General features: G+C 36.6%; 1 protein-coding gene across 8 annotated transcripts in view; it reads left to right on the top strand.

Annotated features, from left to right (window-relative positions):
• Positions 1–15185, top strand: part of pbx3b (pre-B-cell leukemia homeobox 3b) — a 102783-nt gene extending 87598 nt beyond the window's left edge. For 2 of the 8 annotated variants that reach the window (XM_051116257.1, XM_051116258.1), the window contains exons 6-11: positions 1127–1156; positions 4196–4361; positions 4928–5005; positions 5435–5547; positions 6495–6584; positions 13471–15185. In XM_051116257.1, the coding sequence (XP_050972214.1) occupies positions 1127–1156; positions 4196–4361; positions 4928–5005; positions 5435–5547; positions 6495–6584; positions 13471–13563 (570 nt within the window). In that variant the 3' untranslated portion in view covers positions 13564–15185. The remainder of the gene's footprint in view (positions 1–1126; positions 1157–4195; positions 4362–4927; positions 5006–5434; positions 5548–6494; positions 6585–13470) is intronic. The other 6 variants (XM_051116261.1, XM_051116262.1, XM_051116259.1 and 3 more) reach the window with 4 other exon arrangements.
• Positions 15186–19995: the final 4810 nt, after the last annotated feature.

Consider the following 19995-nt stretch of genomic DNA (forward strand, 5'->3'; position numbering starts at 1 on the left):
CCTGCTCTTGTAGGCACACTGTCCTTCAGAGTTTAGTTCCAACCTGCTCAAACACACCTGCCTCAAACTGGCCCCAAGTGATCCTGAAGACCTTGATTTGGTGTTTGATTAAGGCTGGAGCTAAACTCTGCAGGACAGGGATCACCAAGCAGAGTTGAAGACCCCTGGTCTAGCTGGTTTAGATGGTTGGTCAAGTCTCCTAGCCCTAAAAGTGCCCAGAAATGCTCTAAAACCAGTCAACAGACCAGCCTGACAAACCATCAACCTTTTTTTCAGCAGGGTAGTACCATAATCTAGGCTTACGTTGGCTAATTGGCTATGATAGGTCACACAAAGGCCCTGTTTCAAATGGTGCACATAATGTGGACCTATGGTCTCATGACCTTTGTATGGTGTCCAGCTTGTCATATTAGGGGTCCAAACATCTCCAAGCAGCCCATTTGAAGCCGCTGTGCATCCTCGAATGTTACCCAGTAGTTTGTGTGGCAAAGTATAGGATTGCGAGGGCTGAGGGTGCCATTTGGGACAGGGCCAAGCTCGATCACACCAGAAAGACTCTCCGGTACACTCTCTCTCATTGTCCTCTTCTTTCCTCTCGTCACTGTCTAGCATGCATACCTGTTTGCTCTAACACATCAGTCTGATACTTCCACTGAGCTGAGTCTCAAGCAGGGCCTGAAGACACAGAGTGTACCCTGTTGTGGATGGATGCCACAGTTTGTGGTGATCTGTGTCAGTCATTGTGTTTTAGAGTAAATGTGTGCGTGCATGTGAGTGTATGTGTGTCGGAGAGAAAGAAGAGGGACTTTTTTATTCACACAGTGTGATTCATTATCGTGAAGACTTTAAAAGTATCGCAGTGTTTTCCCACTCTAATAACTAAATTCAGAATCCACCTGAAGGCAAGAGTACCCACCCACACCCATCTCCCCACAGACAAAACTCTTTTCTGTTTTTGTCAAACTGTCACAGAGGTGGTCAAGGAAAATGTGTACTGTTAACCTATTGGTCTTAGAGCTTATTTGCATACTCTGTGATGTAATAAATGTTTTTTCTCTGTGGGGAGGGGCTTATGGAGGGTTGTTCAGAGTCAGATCCTGTAAAAGCCATTCTTTTTTGCCTTCAGGGGGTGGGAACCACCATCACAGTGGCACAGGTATGTCATGACTTCTCCTGCTCCACTTTTCTTGTGCCATTTGTTTTTCTTTGTTGCTTTTCCTTTATTCTGTCACCCCTTTATGTGTGTTCACTTATACCTTAGAACATGTTAAGACATACTCAGCACTTTGTTCCCCGAAAGTCTACCTTTCCTGCACTTAGTGACAACACTTAAGCAAGTATCGAATGGGACTATATTTGGAGTGCTCAGTAATCAAACCAAGTATTAGATGGTATTTTTTGTTGCAAGACTTTTGCTGTAATACACATATACACCCCCTCCACTCTTCCCTAGAGAAGATTCACTCAATTGTCAAACCGCTAAAAGTATGTGTCCCTTTTGATTGTGTTATGTCTTGTCATTACACATTTTGACATGCCTGTGATAGATATTTACCCCACGTTGTATTTAATCAGTATGTTCTGTATATGTTAAGAAACTTTTTTTTATTTTTCAATTTGGAAATATCTTTTATTAAATTAACTTGTACTGTATGTTGGAATATTTTGCTCTTAAATTTATCAGGGAATTGGTTGCAGTGGGGTTAAAAAAAAATAGATTCAGTTTTGCAAATTCTAGCACATCCCAGAGGCTGCCTGCTTTGCCATTTTTCGTGTATCTGAGACATGCGCTGATTTGAAGTGATGTGTGGTGTTAATGGTATTGTTGATGAAATTTAGTCGCCTTTATCAGGCACCACTTCCCTCAGTGCACAGAATCAACCTCATTATCTGGGCACAATCTCTGTGCATGTGTGATTCTCTGTCTTCTAAATGAGGCACACAAGGTCACATGATACTTTTTTTTTGAGAGAGAGTTTTCATAACCACTATGATTTTAAGTACTGAGTCTAGAGGGGATATTGTGCACCCTGCAAATGAGTGGGCACAAAGTGCTGTGCCCATCACCCAATTAAGTGCGGTTCTTCCGCTTCGATCTTCCTGCGGTTCAAACGAGTGACACTTATCAATATTTCAGCTCATTATACATGTAGCAGAGCTCTGCCTCAGGTTAATGTGTTAACTATTAATGCCGACCGCTTCATTATTGATAATATCAGCAGCCCTGGCCACTGCAACCACCCATGACAGGGGGGTGTGTGTGTGTGTGTGTGTGTGTGTGTGTGTGTGTGTGTGTGTGTGTGTGTGTGTGTGTGTGCGTGTGTGATAAAGCCAGAAGTCTGAGTCTCCATTTAAGCTCCACTCTCAGCAAGAGAAGCAGTATAAATCGGGAGGTATTGAGACCCGGGTAAGATCATCCATCCCATTTCAGTGACACTAGCGGCGTATTGACCCAAGCTTGGGGAGGGAGTAGTGGTGAATTATTTACTACACCCACACAGGCTTTCCTCTCCATTGGTTTAAAGCAAACAAACCAAGTATTGGGTTCCAGACATAGAGGTGTACTGAATCTCTAGTCTGTTCTGGCATGAATATGAAACCCAGATATGTAAGGTTGAACTATTAGTATTTTGTTGTCACATGAAAACAAAATCATAGAACCGGAAACTACATCACAGAATGGGGCCCTGTAGACCCCAAAGACTTGAGATCAGTTTTGAAACCCCTAATACTGACTATGAATACAAAGATTGAATTCAATGCTACATTTTTAAAGATTCCTGTTTATCTTTCATCCTTATTTGTCACTGACTCATACAGCTAGAGAACAATCATTTGAATGAGTTATATGTTATAAACATGTTTTTGTTTTGTTAAAAATAAAACATTAGGGTTAGGAACAGCTAAGTTTGAGGTATTTAATCTTTAGAGGAAGGTTAGCTTAGAGACTCTGTGTGCTTCTTTTCCATGGCCTTAAACTGCTTCATAAGCAGGTTAAGTAAAAAGGATGACGGCTAGTGCTTTCATTGCTTCCAATTAAACCTTGCTTGTTAGTTTAACCTCTAGGTAAACCCATCAAACAATTGATGTTAAGGCAAAAGCCTGCCAACGGTGGTGGCTTCAGCCGAATGGTCATTAATTTTAATTGCCTAGATATTAAAGATTTAGAAGCGCAGAGGCATGGTGGGGGTAGAAATGATCTGATGTCATGTAAATTCAGCCGCTGTAGCGTAGTGTGGCTCGGGCTGCTGGAGATATTAAAATGGAAGCAGAGAGGTGGAAATTAAATAAAGCATCATTAAGGGGCTGAGGCTCTCTGGTCCTCCAGTCCAGCCAGAGCCGGAATACGGCAGGAGAGATCGCCACGGCGACAGGCCACCGTAATTTATAGGGCTATTAAGAAACAACCCTTAATCTCTTTATTATTCCACAATTATGCAGTGCTAGCATTTGCACATCTACCACCCCCCATGTGACCCAGATCTTATTGTTTTCTGGCTGCTGTTTTTAGTAAAATTAGCATTATTGTAATTATTAATGTATTGTGTTGAGGCGGTGCGGCTGCTTTTAGGTGTACTATCTGAGTTGTGGTTATTATTATGTCTGTTATTTGTCTTAAGGCAGGAGCACGAAAGTGGTTTTATGCAAAAGAAAAGAACATTAGTGTTATTAAGATGCATAAAAGCCTTGCCTTTGAAATCGCGGGAACCGAACGCATCCAAGTTACACAAAAGAAAGTGCTAAATGTTAAACTATTATTGAGAATGCGTTCGTTTATTAAACAGGGCCAGGGACCGGAACAAACACTGTTCAGCAAGATCTCTGCTAGCCTTACAAGGAAATAAACCACCTTCACGTTTGGCACTAGCTACCTGATCCCGTAAGCACAACACTGATCCAAATTTTGCCACAAGACGAGCAGCCCCTTGTGTGTTGGTTTTGTCTAGAGACAAACAGAGAGCATGTCACGCCTCCATCCGCAATAACGCACAAGCCCTGTCTGATAATCGCTTAATTAGTCTGCATGCCCAGCGGATATTACTGTGGGAGGCTGGGGACTGTGGACTTGATGGACCCAAACATGACATCTTGAAACAATCACTCTGCTCAGTGCACAGTGCCTCGTCTGCATTGACGTCTGACGCCCCCTCCTCTTTTTTTCCCCTCTTTCCTTTTCTTTCCGTCTCTCCCTCAGGTATCCAACTGGTTCGGCAACAAGAGGATCCGCTACAAAAAAAACATCGGCAAGTTCCAAGAGGAGGCCAACCTGTATGCCGCTAAGACAGCCGTGACTGCCGCGCACGCAGCAGCTGCCGCCGTCCAGAATAGTCAGACCAACTCACCCACCACACCCAACTCCGGTAAGCTTGCACTAATCCCGGACGAGCCCCCAAAAACCAACCAGCCATCCCCTATCCCAGCTTGGTCCCTTCTGAACCTCTGCTCCCTCTGGCATGCCGGTTGGCTGCTGTGACAGTGAGAGGTCCCAGCCTGGGGGATGAGCCTCACTCTCCTGCCTCTGAGACTATACATGCTGAACGAGACGAGCAAAGTCAAGCAGAAACTGTGTGAGCGGGTTGCACGTGCTGAATATGTTTGTAGTTTTGAGGGGTGGGAGGGTGTTGGTGGGGGTAAAAGAGATAATCCTCACCCACTGTCCTCCCTTTCTATCCATAAATATGTGACAGTGTCACCCCCGCTGTGAATTGATGGGAATCTCTTGCTCGGAGCATGTTACACTCTTGACGAAATGTGTAGTATGAAATAATAATGAATATTTGATTAGCAGAATGATACAGTGTCTACCTTAAATTGATGCTCTTCAGACATAATAAGCAGAAGATTTGACTGTGATAAAGACATGGCTTAGACCCTGAGGAGTTGTGGGTAAGCAATATTTAAGGGGTCCCCTTTTTCTTGCACCCAGGATTCCAGATGAAAGATGAAGAATTTCAGCTGGACTCTGCAGAGAACAAAAACACTCTATTAACCAACATGTTCACTGGTACTGGCCTTTTCCATAAGCTTCTTATTGTCCTTCTTGTCATTGGCATATAATTCCCTTTATCAACTAGTCCACTAGAGTAGGAATAGGTGTGAACCCCTGTGGAAAATGTAGACTTCCAACTCCATCATCATCATCTTTGCCCCTTTTTTGTGATTTCCCCCCTTTTTTGGCATTTTTGGTGACCCCGACGTGCCCTTCTAGAAATGTAATGCAACCTAGCCATCATCCCCATCCCTCTCCTTTCATTTCTTCGTTGTTTCTTTTGCTCTCCTTTTGTTGCTTGCTATCCGAGCATCACTTCCTAGCGTGGCGTGTGGTGCGCGTACGTCCTTGTACACACATTGAGTGTATGTGTGAGTCTGTGATAGCCTCTCTTTCTCTTTCTCATCCTCTCGTTATTCAGCTCCTTACATCTTTCCTTTCTAGGTTCGTCAGGTTCTTTTAACCTCCCAAACTCGGGGGACATGTTCATGAGCATGCAGAATCTGAATGGGGATTCTTACCAAGGGGCACAAGTCGGAGCCAATGTGCAGTCACAGGTAGGCGCTACGCACAGGAACTGGGGCTGTGAACCAGAGCAGACCTGTCAGCTAGCCTACCATCCACATTAAAAACTCAACTCCCTCCCCCTCAACATATAGACAGTGATACAGATTTGATCACCCCCTCAACAATTAGTTTCATTATAGTCATGGAAGATTAATGATGACTCTAGTCTGGGCATGGATGGATCCTTCACATTTCCAGTCTGGACCCCCAACCAAATTACCATATCACAGCCCATAAGAGGCCCGTCTGACTAGAGACTCATTATTTACAGCATTATGCTAGTATATTGATCCTGGAGCAGACCCCATTTTGTAGTTGATGTTGTGAATGCATTTGGCTCTGACTTGAGCTCTTGGGTTGGTATTGGTTGTATGGTACTGTTCTTTCCTCCAAACCTCTATATCCTTTTCTGTCCCCTTTTATCCCATTTTTCACTGTTCCCATAAACTCATTTCATCCTCACGTTAAAAGACACCATTTGAAGGAGAGAGACAAAGAGTTAATGTGTACTGAACATTTCTCAGATTCTCAATATCTGCTCATGCTCTGTTGTTACATACCGTATTCTCCTCCAACTGTTGTCATGTGTGAATATGATTGTGTTTTGTAGTAAATTCCAGATCAAAGTGATTCCATTCCTTCTTTCTGTGTTTTTATGTTTCGAGCCTGGAAATAGAGTAATCTTTGCCAGAAAGCAATAGAGAGGGAAAACGCATATGTTGTCCTAAATGTTGCATTAAACCACATATGTATCCCTAACTTCATTCAGCTGCATATTCCATTATAGATTCATTTAGTAAACTGCAAAGCCATCAAATTTTTGTTTAAACACCATTGCCTTTGTCTGTTGTCACCATACATCAATGTGTTGATGTCTGCATGTGTTTCTGCAACGCAGAATGTTGACAAGCTTGACTTCCTGTTGTCTCCTCTGCAGGTGGATACCCTGCGCCATGTTATCAGTCAGACGGCAGGATACAATGATGCCCTGGGGGGGAATCCCATGTATAGTCCACATGGCTTGAATGTAAGTACAGTCTCAGTCAGCCATGGCTGAAGTGCCACCGAATTAAGAAATAAAAAAATACTACACTCATCCTGACATTATAGAGATCATCTATAACTCAGCCTTGTTTGAATGAATTTTTTTCTACACTACTTTTTTAAGTCCCCAGTCTTCAGTGTCACGTGATCTTTCAGAAGTCATTCTAATATGCTGATTTGATGCTCATTATAAAACGGATAGTTCCAGTCTTTGATTTTGATTCAGAATCTGCAACATTGGAAGCTGCTGTAAATTACTCTACAAACATACACATTTGTTTACTTCTGAGTGTTGCTTGGCAACCACTTTGTCCTCAACTGTTTCTGAGGAACTACATTGTTTGGTGGAAGAATACTGTTTTTATTAATATCATTACTCTTTATTTGCTTTGTTTTATTTTGTGAAACCTTACTACGTATATGGAATAACTGTTTTATAAAAGCAATAAGCCATGTGAAGCCATAAGTTAGAGTGAATTTATAATAGCTAAGGGGGATTTAGGCACAACACGAAAGCGTCCCTTTGCTGTTATAAATTCACTGTAAACCATGGCTTCTTGGGGCTTATTGTTTTAAGAAAACATTCTTATCTTATCAGTGTTGATAACGGTTGTGCTGAATAATAACTTTGTGGAAACCATACTTTTTCTTTGATGAATATAAAGTTCAAAAGAACAACATTCTTAGAACATCCTTAAACTTTTGATCAATTTAATGTAGGGCTGGGCGATATGGCCAAAAAATTTGCATGATTATTTTTTTTTCATATCAGTCGATATCAATAATATCAATAATTATTGCGATAAATGTGAAATTTTTATTTCTTTCAAGTTTAAAGGCAGATTTTTGCTACAGTGTGAAAGTTGTAAAAACCAGACGGTTAAATATGGCTTTGAAATATTCTTTATGGTCAGAACATGACAAACACTTCATGTTTTTTGAATTCGTCACACTTTTTCCTTAACAAAATAAGTATCCTAATAGAAAAAAATAATTTCTAGTTTAGCATGTTTTAATGAAATATTGTTTCAAATCAAGAAACAGGTTTGTGTTACCTGATAATATTAATAATATTAATCTAACATTTTTTTGTCTCTTAGAAACACACATTTGATAGTTGCTTGAGTTAGGATGCAGATGTACATTTATGTTCATTATCTAAATCAGTAATATCTGTAAAAATGGTAGCAACCTCATTTTTATATAGTGAAATTTAATTATTCTGTTTGAGGTTTTTATTTTATTTTATTTTATTTTTAACCATTGCTCTTCCATAGTATCATTCATAGATCACAATAATAACAGTTAAAACCACAAATATAGCACTTCAATACCATGGTAAAAATGTAATGTGGTTCCTAGGTTTTTGTGTGAAAATAGTAATCTATATACATTTAGTACAAATGCATAAACGCTATAGCTTAATCACAAAAAATGTACTGTAATTATATTCAATACATTAATACATGTCTACATTAATAATATAATAACATAATACCAAATATACACAAATATACCCACATTTCTGACACAATACCACTGTGCAGTTAGTGCTACTACAATAAATCTATTGTAAATGATGGCGATTTGTAGATTAAAGTTTGCGCCATGCCGCCATTTGAACTTTGATCCGAGCTGATAAACGGTCCGAATGGCGCGCATCGACTAGCTCTTTTTTGTTCCGCCTTTGCCGCATAAACATATAGAACACTTATCGAACTCTTGTTATCGTTTATTGAGGAAATTCATATCGCGCGATAATTATCGTTATCGATTTATCGCCCAGCCATAATTTTATGCATCCTTGTTGAATAAAAGCATTCATTTGTTGTTAAGAATTTGCTTTATTTAATAAAATGATATGTCATGGGCACATAAACATCAAGATTTCAGGTTGGCATTTACTAAGAAATAATGTTGTGAAAATCTGTAAAGTGCAAATACAGTTATTACAACATAAATCAGAAGGACCTGAGTCAGACAGCAAGAAACCACCATAAATCCAAACTCCACGACAAACAGAGTGATGATTCAGAGGATGACAGGAGTATCTATCCCATAATATGCATAAAGCGGAAAATATGACAATTTTTTAAAAGCGGGAATAAATGCTTTGCTCAGTAAAAGCTCAAGCGGCTCAAGTCTTTGGGAGTGGTGTGAGGAAAATGAGATTCAGAAATATATTAAGTCAGTTTGTTGGCTGTGTAAACAGTTCCTATTACAGTAACCTATAACGTGGTAAGATGAAAAGGCTTTTACTAGCACGTCTTGCCTCTGTTTGCCTGTTTTGCAATGCTTTAAAGAATTTGCAATATCCTTATCAACATGATGAAATATGAAAGTATGATTGCCTGCAGCCGTCTGCAGGCATGAATTTTATCTTCCTTGATGAGGTTTGATATGATGTTTTTTTTCCAACCATACACTGCGTAATCTGAAACCATCAGAGTAAAGACTCATTTATTTGATGAGAGAGAGAGAAAAGGGGGGTGAGAGAAATACAGACATATATCTTCCTTGAGCTAAACACAGGTTTAGATGTTACATCTGTTACCTTGGTTGTCAGGGAATTGTTTATAAAACTTAGATGTGTTAGCCTTAACATTAATCTAAAAAAAACAAACAAAAAACAAGACTCAGTGGCTGCTGAGCTGATAAAATAGGAACATATAAATTTATAGTTTAGGAAAGACAATGGAGCATTTTCTGGATTTGTAATATTATTAAATGAGCCAGTAAAATGTGTTTTAAAGATTATTACATATTCCTGATACGAAACAGCTTATTTATCGGTCCAAATGGTCCTTGTACGTTATCAAAAAAGACAAACGAGCTTTCCAAAAGCAAAACAAATCACTTTCTATTGAGAAACAGATGCAATCAGATGGAGGAATAATTTGCAGTGAGGTAATTAATAGAGCAGAGCTGTCATATGTGTACTTTCTGATGACTGTTAGAGCTCCATTTGCATGAATTAACTCTAGCAAAGCACACAACGATAAATGTCATAAGTCAAAACGTATGCCCGATTTTTCACAGCAGCGGGGCCCGAACGTGGCAGTGTATCTGTGGCTAATGCTGAGGCGGCTGTGTGTGTCAGTGCTTGTGTGTGTGTGTGTGTGTGGAGGCCTCTGTGGCCTGTAGCTGTGCAGATGAAGTGTCAGCCTCTCGCAGGCTCAAACGCCACACTTTCACACTCTCTCACTCTGGTCCACTGCTCAAGTCAGAACTCACTCTATCATTACAACAAGTGTGTGTGTGTCTGTTTGTGTGCGTGTGTGTCAGGCTGAATGCGAGTGATCCATGTCATCAGGGTACAGCAGACTTCCTCATAACGCTCGCGTTTCAGCATCAGTCCAGACATTGTGGCTGGAGGAGACTAGCACAATCTATTTATTGACCTGTTCCAGGAACTCTAAATCAGCAAAATCCTAATTCCGCCACTGAACAGTCCCCGTACATACACACACACACACGCAGACACACACATGCACAGGCACAAACGCAAACATCTCCCCATGATTTTTATATAGAAACACAGACAGATTGTTTTGATAACCAAACACCTCATTAGCAAATCAGCATACGGCAGGAGCTATCAGCTAGTTTTGCTTCAAGATCCAGATTTCACATAAGTGACAATTCCATCAAACATTTATTGTACAAAAAAGATAACTAAAATGTTATTAAATTAAAGTTATTTTTAATTAAGTATATTTTATAGTTATATAAAATAATAAAATATTATTATTTACTTAAGCCAATAATTTACCATGTTATTTATGTTATTATTAACAAGTAACAGTGATTCGCCATGTTTACTATTTGTATAGTTATTTGTATATTTTTATTATTTATTTATGAAGCCAATGATTCACCATGTTTATTATTATTATTATTATTATTTACTTATTTAAGCCAATAATTTAGCATGTTCATTGTTATTATTATTATCATTATTATTATTATTAACATAATAGTGATTCACCATGTTTACTATTTGTATAATTACTGGTATAATGTATAATGTTATTTATTTATGAAGCCAATGATTTACCATTTTCATTATTATTATTTATCGAATGAAGACAATGATTTACCATGTTTTTTATTATTATTATTATTATTATTATTATTATTATTATTATTATTATCAAAATAGTGATTCACCATGTTTACTATTTGTATAATTACTGGTATAATGTATAATGTTATTTATTTATGAAGCCAATGATTTACCATTTTCATTATTATTATTTCCCGAATTAAGACAATGATTTACCATGTTTTTATTATTATTATTATCATCATCAAATTAGTGATTCACCATTTTATACTATTTGTAAAATTATTTGTATAATTATTTATTTATGAAGCCAATGATTCACCATTTTTTTATTAGTAGTAGTATTATTTACCTATTTAAGACAATGATTTACCATGTTTTATTATTGTTATTATTTAAACAGTGATTCACCATGTTTACTATTTGTATAATTATTACTTGTATAATATATAATTCTGTTATTTATTTATAGAACCAATGATTAACCATTATTATTATTATTATTATTATTATTATTATTCATCTTTTACATTTATTTATTCCAATATTTAAATGTTTTATTATTATTATTATTCATCTTTTAAATGTATTTATTTATTCCAATAATTGACTTTATTATTATTATTATTATTATTATTATTATTATTATTATTATGTTAAGCAGTGATTCACCATTTTTTTATATAATTTATTATATTTTACTTATTATTAAGCAATTGATTCACCATATTTAGCCTTTTTACAAGTTTAGCTGTATTTAATGTAGTCTGACATTTTCCTTTACCTTGTATAGTTTTGTTTGTGGTTTTTGAGAATGAGGCCATTTCTTCAGGTTGTCGTCTGCCTAATTTGACAAACTTCTACAAAAACGTATAAATTAAATACTGCAGTGTTTGACTGAATGCACTGCTTTTAAGACCAAACATTTTTAAATAGTCACCAAAAATAATTTGGTATTTTTATCAGTTGGGACCGATGGCATGCCCTAACCATTTGTAGTGGTGATATGGAGAGTGAGGAGTAGACTTAGGTGGGAGATTGAACTGTTTTGGAGGGAAGATATCCAGCTAAAGCTAGTCTCCAATGATAGCCGGGCGATTGAGTCGGGAGCGCTCAGGCGAGCAGGGTGGAGGAAAGGCCTGCACCGTCACTTCCACTCAGCATCCTTCCAGCTCCCCCCCTCCCTGCCACGGCCTCCCTCCCCTTGACTGACATCAAAATATGGAGCGACAAGCTGTCGGCCCACCGCTGAAATCTGATTAGACATTGATTTCAGCAATCGTTCCCATTGGCCACAACGTTTATGCGAATTTGTTTTCTGAGAGCGAGGGAAGCAGGGACCGAGAGAGGGAGAAGCCAGTGTGGGTTTAGCGTGGCAAGATGGCCGTCGGCATGTCAGACAGTAGATCAGAGGAGACACTCTCTCTTATTAATTTCTTAATGCATTAGTATGCATATGTATGCATGCTTCACTCACATGAACACACCAGGATTGGGACACACACTACACTGCAAGCAGACAAATAAACACCCGCACTTCCCTTCCTGCCACACATGCTTCTGTGAATTATTGAGTAATAGTTCATTTTATTATATATATATATATATATATATATATATATATATATATGTATATATATACATGTGTATATATATGTATGTATGTATGTATGTATGTGTGTGTGTATGTGTATATTTGTTTGTTTGTTTAACTATTTATTACAACTGTATTATTATTATTATTATTATTATTATTATTATTCACTTATTAATGTTATTAATAATATTAATGCTGAAAAGTTTTTGATTTTTTTAGGATTCTTTGATGGATATAAATGTCATTGATCAGCATTTATAAAAAATAAATAAATAAATAAATGCTAACAATATAATACAACTGTACTGTTATATTTTCAAATAACTATTTTCTATTTTAATTTAAAATGTAATTGATTCCTGTGGTTAATACATTATGCTGATTTGAAGCTTAGTTATTATTGGTGCTCACTTATTAATGTCATAAATAATACTAATGTTGAAGTTTTTGGTATTTTTTGTGGAAAACTTAATTTTTTTTAGGATTCTTTGATGAATATAAGCATCATAGATCAGCTATTAATTTAAATAATCTTTAAATATTTGTTTATTTATTTGTTTATTTGTTTGATAATATAATATAACTGTATTATTATTATTATTATTATTATTATTATTATTATAAACTACTACTACATTTTCAAAACTATCTTCTGTTTTATTTTAAAATGTAATTTATTCATGTGATGAATAAATTATGCTAATTTGAAGCTTAGTTATTATTGGTGCTCAGTTGTTAATCTTATTAATAATATTAATGCTGAAAAGTTTTTGGTATTTTTTCTATCTGTCTATCTATCTATCTATCTATCTATCTATCTATCTATCTATCTATCTTTTATGTTTTTTGTGATACTTTTTTTGTAGCATTATCAATGTCTTTACAGTCATTTTGATCAATTTAATGCATCCTTGCAGTAATAATTTCATTCTTTCTTCTTTTTTGTAATTTACTATAATAAACGTTTGAATGGTAGTATATTAAGTTTCCATGAAATTTGAAGAACATGAAAACTTGTTTTCAGCATTCAAAAAAATATGGAGCATAAGCACAAAATACATCGCATAAGAGACCTCTTTTTAAAAACATTTTAAAAATAATTATTCCAAGCTTTTGCCCACCAGAGTGTGTGTATATATATAAAAGTGTTTTTTTTTTTTCACTGTGAAATGACTCACTTTTCTTTTTTTTCTGTTTTGTTTTCAGGGTAATGGGGGATGGCAGGATGCTACGACTCCATCCTCTGTGATCTCCCCTACAGAAGGCCCTGGTAGTGTGCACTCTGATACCTCGAACTGATCTCCTCATTGACAAGGCCCCTTCCCAAGCTGTGGACAACCAATCACAGAATTACAAAACCACAGACTGACCGATCAGAGACACAGAATAAACTCTCACAGCTAATCCAGAAACATCCTCACGGAATCATCCACAGTACTTTTCCACAGTGTTTCGGAAGCTGGACATTTCTTAGCCGTAACATCAGTCCACTGCGGTTTTTACTAACGATCTCTCCTCCAATCATATTAAACCAGTATGTTTTGTTTCTTTTATCATTTGAAGTGTACAAGCTCAAAATGTATGTGAGTTAATAGGGTTTTTCCTCTTCTTTTGAGCTCATAACTCCTCTCCGTCATTCTAACCAACTGTCGGCAAAGCTTTAGTGCAGGAATACAACTGATACTTACAAAAGTATATTCATATGATGCTAACCGATGCATTTAACAGGGCTAAATGCTACAGAAGGCAGCTTGGGGACTTCATTGTTGATATTCTTTTTGAATTTTTTGAGTTTTTATTAATATCACACCTAGCAATGACTTAAACAAGACCACAATGGAAGGCAATCCACTCCATTTTGGGGGGTGATTTTTTGAAATACCTGGCAATTAGTGTCTTTTTTTAAAAACACAAAACATAATCGATATTCAGTCCACTACGATTAATGAAGCAAGTGTAGAAGATGTGAAAAGGAAACATGGGTCAACTTGTTGGACGCTCTTCTGGCAATTTTTCCATTTTAAAAACGTTCTTGTATATGACATAGCTTGAGAGTATTTATACATCTCACAAATAAATACTCAGCTTTATTACCTCATTGAAACTCATAGAAAACCAATAGATTTAAAACATTTCTTTAGCTTATAGTGCTCTCACTGACTACCTCTCAACAAAATCACCACCACCACCGTTTTTGTCTTTTACTTTCTGTCATTCTCTTTTTTTGTCTTTTTTAAACCATTTTTTTTACTTTTGTTAGATTCGGTTCCATCTTGTAAGAAATTTGCTCTCTCTGTCTCTCTCTCTCTCTCTCTCGCTCTTTATGTAATCTAATGTATATTTTAACCTTCTAAGAAAACTAAGTTGCTTTGTTGCAACTTTTTAAAAAGAAAAAAAAAAAAAAGAACCATAATATTAATAATACGAATAACACGGAGAGTACGGAGAGTACAGTGGCTGGTGGAGGGGAATTTTGTGCTGGAACAGGGAGGGGGAAATACGATCATAAAATTAACACCAAACAGTAAAACTGTTGTAAATACTGAAGAACATTTTGAATGTTGCTCATCTTGTTACTAATTCATGCAAAAAAGAAATAAAAAATTAATAAACAAAAACCCATGATTTAAAAAAAAGAAAAAAGAAAGAAAACCTGTAATGCATAGAGGTTTCAGTATTCAGAATTGTACATTTCAAACCCTGTGTGACAGGGTTCCGACTTTCTTTCTCTTTTTTTGTATCGTATGTGATTCTGAAACTGATAAAAAAAGTCATACAAAATTTATTTGTGGCAGTGGTTCTAATGTATTAAAGATGTTTCGTGTTTCTTTCTAACCAGACTACACCCTGGACTGAAAAGTCTTCCTTGTGGTAGTTATGTGTAATTTCAAACATGAATAAACTGTTTTCCTTTCATGACAGACTGTCTTGCTATTGCCTTTTTTTGTTAAGTGATTTGAAATACTGATTTAAAGAAACATAGATTAATCAAACTTACTAGATTTATATAATATCAGCACAAGCGTGTTGATGACTAGCTGTATTATTATGAGAACAACCGTATACTGTTATATGCATATACATGTGTATCTATGAACATATCAAAACCAGAGTCTTGTTCATTTGCATGACTACCTCTTCATGCCAATTTCAACAAAGTGAGAGATTTATTCTCCTCCAGCGCGCATGTATCAAATCAAGCACACACGGCGAACTAAACACAACACCCCATTTTGCTAACGCGTAAGTGCTTGTGTCACATTACTTAGACAATCATACGCCAATACCTTAAATGCATTAGTACACGTCTACGCAAACCACACATGCGCATGACAGAGCTTCTAAGAAGAATTGACAGTCCCCTCATAGAAAGCATGGTTCCCCCCGCAGGCTTGTTCTCTGTCAAAGAGAAAGAGAGGGATTTTAGCATAGTGAGGGCTGCCGGGGCCAAATGAATTATTTGGTTTGATAGGGATCCATGGAACAGCTTGTGAGAAGCTATTCCATGTGGCATGGCGACATGTGACAAGATTGCATTAATAGTACTAATTGTTGCCTGAGCCCTTTGACAAATGCAACTAAATTAATAGCTTCCTTTAATTGGCCTGTTTGTGAATTCGCACTCCGGCCCGGATCCGGGATTTTAATTTTTTACAAATAAACAGGATGTGATCGTTAGACAAAGAGTCCAGCTTAAGCTTCTTATGAGAGTCTGGCATTGTTAAGAACGGATAAAGGCACACTTATTTAAAACACAAGGAAAATGCTCAAAAATGGAGCTCAACTTAAAAATAATAAATAGTGTTTTCACGACACGTCATCAATTGGTCATACTGGCGGCACTGAACATAAACAATGCCACTGAGCTGAACAAAACTTGCATATTTTGCTGATTATTGCTGCTGAAAATGGTCAACTGTTGTCATGTTTTAGGTTGTACTAATCGGTCAACCCGGGAAAAACATTTGGAGTACTATAGACTGCCAAAAGTTATAACAAATTATGGAGAAGAGTGCAAAAAACGGTCTGAGGAGCAAAAGACATCTGTGGTTGGCCAAACTGAACCAGGACTTCCAGAGCATAAATTTTGAAAACAATTTGGTCTAATCATTTCCAGTCAGGTAGGTAAAATATTAGACTAATATCTTAATTAATACTGCTTGTATGTATCTTTACTACCTATTAACATTAGTTAGTAAAAATATTGCACCCTTTTCTGCTTACTAAGTCCTTCTCTATATGATTTAGCAGCTTCCACATGTTTTTTCTGTGGTTTAGACAACATAAATTAGCAGAACAAGTAGTACATTAACTGTGCAATCCGTGCTGTTGTTTACATCCGAGTATCACCAGTATGGCCGGCCATCTGGGTAAAACCAAATTGTGACTTAAGTGCAAACCCTCTCTAGTTTATGTTGAATTTTGCTCATAACAATCAATAGACAAAGGTCATGAGCATATATTCTAAACAATTTCTGATTAAACCATAGATATCACTCAAGAGAAAGTTCTCTATGTGTCTGCAACTGAAATGATACGCATGCATGAATATATGTATCTGCAGTAGACTTCCCCTGGTGAAAAAAACAGCACATTCTTACCTGTTAAAGTTTATCCAGTTTGTTCAGGAATTTGTAGATGCGCAGCAAGTGCGGTGGCAAGATGGCGGACGCCTCGACGTGTTTAGAGCCGTCGAATGGATATATTTTCCTTGACTGCGCAAGGCTTCAAGTGTCATCCACTTCTAAACAGGTATTTGTTACATGTTTTTAATTTATTGTCATAATCATATATTGCACTGTTATTCTTCTAGTTGTTTACTTATAGGGCTAATGATTCTGAAGTTGAGAACGCAAGAGAATACAGATTATTACTACATTTCAAGGCTGTCAGATGATTAAAACAATGAATCATTTTCTCATGAATTATATTAACATGAATTATACTGAACCTGCCTAAATATTCCCTATAAATATATGCTTCTTTACAAGTGTGCATTCTGAATGCATATATTTAAGTCTACCGCTCATCTTCTGAAGTGTTTCTCACTTACAGATCACATTTCACTGTTGAGTTACCATTTAAAATGAATTTGACTGATAAACCGGATTTGCTTGTGTGTTGGTGGTCTCAGTTGCAACTAAAATAGTTGAATGAATGCGGTACCTTGCCCTAAAGAAATGTAACTATGTGAAACATAATTAATTAATCTTAAAAAGTACCATTGATTGCCAATGTAAAATGTAATATAAATAAATCACTGATCTTATTCATTAGGTCTCGTTCACTGCAGTATTGTGGACGAAATAACTAGTTTAGAGCACTGACACCCTGTGGTGGAATAATTTTGTATGTTTACCAGCCACTGCTTTCTCAGATCAGCTTGGGTTTGATTAAAACTTCATGTTCTTTTGAGTTTGAAAAATTCTGTATGCAGTAATCATCGTAACATTTATATCCCTGAAAATGTACAGGTTTGTAAATCATATTGCGGACATTTTTAAGGTGATTTTTAGGTGACTACAGCACATATACATATACACATGAAAATATATAACTGAAAATTAGCAAGCTGTAATATTTGTGTAACAAAGAAAGTTAAGTGCAAGTTGTCCATTTATATAGAAACTATTGCGCACACCAGTACAGTTGTGGTTATACTGAATTGTGAGTGGTTAGCAAGTACGCTAACCACACACTAAAGTCACAAAAGTGTTTGGTAAATTCACCCCTGAGAGTTTGGATTGGTTTAGAAGTAAACCAAGAAGTAGACCAAAATGGCGATAACAACTGATCTTCTAACCCTAAATCAATGATAAAACATGCATGCCGGATAATAGGGCAATTTTTTTAAAAGAGCAAAAGAATACAGACTTTCCTCAGACAAATTTAAGTATTAGCTGACAAAAGATAAAACCATTACGAAGCTCAGAGTAAGGTCATGCACTGCAGTTAAAGTGTCACTTTTAACCTAAAGTAGTGCTTTCTTAGACCAGCTAGTATATGCACCAGGAGTTTTACAGCACTTTCTGTTCTGACTAATGACCTGATTGACTTTGCAAGCAGAGAAAGAACTAATGGTTCAAAAGGAAGAATGTATTAGATGTCTAATGCCTGGAAGACATTGGGCTAATCATTATGCCATAAGAAATTACACACTCTTTCTGATCATTTTACCACCTAAATTACCGTAAACTGTTTTCTGATCTACTACATACGTGTTTCAATAGCTTGCCAAACCATCTGCAAAATATCAGCCCAGATTCAAAACATCGTCATCTTTCTTTTTTGCTGTGTCTTTTTTTAAAAACTTGGATGGCCGAGAGAGGCACAGCGATAAACAGTTTGACCTTCAAATCTTGTTGCAGGTAAACCTATTTAGCATTGCCTCAGTCAACTGCTCCCGGTGGTCAGTACCCCTAGTAATTAGAGGGGCAGCGCAAATCATATACAGACCTTGAATAATGAAAGCCAATTTAAACAATTCCCCCTCTGATCCTACTAGAATGATTTAGCTGCCAATGTGAGACTTCAATAGCCTCATTTGTTGCAATGGTGTTTTTGTATATTAATGTAATGTGGGCACTGAGAGGGGTTTGACTACTAAGAGAGGGGGTGTGTGTCTTTTTGTTCCTTTAAAGGAAAAAAAAATGTTTTTATCCTGACTGAAAGCTGATTATTATGGAAGTCTGTTTCTGCCTCAAGAGTAAGGAAAAAAAAAGTAATTGCGACTTTATTTCTTGTAATTGCTACTTTATATCTATCAATTTATATTTCTTAAAGGGATAGTTCACCCAAAAATTCTGTCATTAATTACTCACCCTCATGTTGTTTCAAACCCATAAGACCTTTGTTTATCTTCAGAACACAAATTAAGATATGTTTGATGAAATCTGAGAGCTTTCTGACCCTGCACAGCAATGTAATTACCATGTTCAAGAGCAATAAAGGTAGTAAAGATTTAATTGCAAAGAAAAGAAAAATAACTAAATAATTTTATTCACACGTTTCACAAGAATATCCTCATGCACATTCAAAGTCCCACAACGTTTCATTGAATAATTAGTTTTTATAATTAGTACATATAACTGGCAAGGTTTCATAAAATAGCCACACAGCAACAAAAATGTAATAATTTTTAATAACAAACAAAACACTGACTTCGTGGTGATATAATACTCATGTAATACAGAGCATTTTGCACAATATTACTCATGAATTTCACCGGTGTTGGATTTTTGAGAATGATGATGAAAGTTGTCAAGTCTGAAATATGGTGTCAAAAAAGTTAAAGGGGTAGTTCACCCAAAAATGAAAATTACCCCATTATTTACTCACCCTCCAGGCATCCTATGTGCGTATGACTGCCTTCTTTCAGATGAATCCAGTTGGAGTTATATTAAAAATGATCCTGGCACTTCCAAGCTTTAGAATGGCATAGACAGGTGTTTCTCTTCATCAGTCCAAAACAATCTAATAAAGTGCAGCATCTATCCATAATAAAAAGTACCTCACACAGCTCCAGAGGGGGGAATAGAAGCCTCCTGCAGCAAATCGATGCATTTTTGTAAGAAAAATAGCCATATTTAAAATGTAAGAATCACTTTAATCTAGTTTACGCCGACTGGTCTGAGTGGATGACGTACGATATAAGGCATTGCACATGTGCCGATGAGTCTCGCACAAACCAACGTTTGTTTACAGGAGCAAAGGAAGCAAAGTTTCCTTACT

The sequence above is a fragment of the Labeo rohita genome, chromosome 8 (assembly GCF_022985175.1).
Source record: "Labeo rohita strain BAU-BD-2019 chromosome 8, IGBB_LRoh.1.0, whole genome shotgun sequence".
Taxonomy (NCBI): domain Eukaryota; kingdom Metazoa; phylum Chordata; class Actinopteri; order Cypriniformes; family Cyprinidae; genus Labeo; species Labeo rohita.